Source organism: Aptenodytes forsteri, unplaced genomic scaffold, assembly GCF_000699145.1.
Source record: "Aptenodytes forsteri isolate BGI_AS27 unplaced genomic scaffold, ASM69914v1 Scaffold634, whole genome shotgun sequence".
NCBI classification, from domain to species: domain Eukaryota; kingdom Metazoa; phylum Chordata; class Aves; order Sphenisciformes; family Spheniscidae; genus Aptenodytes; species Aptenodytes forsteri.
In genome coordinates this window covers 33,120-34,078 of record NW_008793943.1, presented here as the reverse complement: position 1 = coordinate 34,078, position 959 = coordinate 33,120, and the positions used below count along the sequence as shown (strand labels likewise).

Genomic DNA, 959 nt, shown 5'->3' with positions numbered 1-959 from the left:
GCGTGTCCCGCGCCCCCCCCGGCCTGGCTGCCGCGCCGCCACGTCCCGTCGTAGAGCCGCGTGTTCCACTTGCGGAATTTGCGGGACTGGAGAGCGTCCGGGGTGAGGTTACAGATCTCCAGGCGGGTGAATTCCCGGAGGAAATCCCGGAAGGACATCCTGGAGGAAGAGGAAGCGCCGAAGGTGGGGAGCGGAAGCTTTCCCTCTTTTCCCGGCGCAAAACGGCCGGGAAAAGGGGTTTTGTTTTTTTTTTAATCCCTCTTCGCTTACCAAAATTCGCCGTCCTCCATTTTCACCATCAGCTGCTGCCTCAGCGCCGGCTCCACCGCGTTCCACTCGGACGAGCTGCGGGCGGCAAACGGATCTCACCCCCGGGGCCGAGCCGCTCCGTTAATTAACGCTAACGAAGCCTCGTGGTTCTCACCTATCGCTCCAGGGTCCCGTCCACTCCACTTCTCCCCAGGGATTGCGCATACGGATCAGGCCCAGGGATTGCCCGCGGTAGTTGATCTGCGAACGGCGCCGTCAGGGCTCGTGACCCGAAAAGTGCCGTTTTCTCCCCGAAACGGGGTCGTCTCTCACCTGCTTGGCCCCCGTCACCGAGTACGCGTGTCCCTTCACCAGCTTCTTGAACGTCACCGCCTCCATGTCGAAGGCGCTCGTTATCTGCGAGGAAATGAGACGGCGGCCGCGTTAACGGCCTGCGACGCCGTGCTTATTCCAACGGCGGGTAAAAGACCCGAAAATCTTGGGTTTTAACCCAAAAAGGGCCCCTCACGTCGATGGAGCAGCCGAGCAGGGAGCCGCGCTCCAGCGCCTTGAGGATGATCTGGTAGAGATCCCCGGGGGGCTTGCGCAGGTCGTACCACTCCGTCACGCCGCCGGTGAAGTCCTCGAAACCCTCCGAGGTGCTGCCGCCCGACAGCGCCTCGTAGCACCCGCTCACCCTTGGCGGCGGG

At 62.9% G+C, this 959-nt stretch overlaps 1 protein-coding gene across 1 annotated transcript in view; it reads right to left on the bottom strand.

Annotated features, from left to right (window-relative positions):
* The window catches only part of CAPN1 (calpain 1), a 34,690-nt gene that overhangs the window by 21,052 nt on the left and 12,679 nt on the right, over positions 1-959 (bottom strand). The window contains exons 7-11 of the mRNA XM_009274003.2: positions 779-947; positions 583-666; positions 425-510; positions 271-345; positions 24-159 (exon numbers count right to left, since the gene is read on the bottom strand). Coding sequence (XP_009272278.2) covers positions 24-159; positions 271-345; positions 425-510; positions 583-666; positions 779-947 — 550 coding nt within the window. The remainder of the gene's footprint in view (positions 1-23; positions 160-270; positions 346-424; positions 511-582; positions 667-778; positions 948-959) is intronic.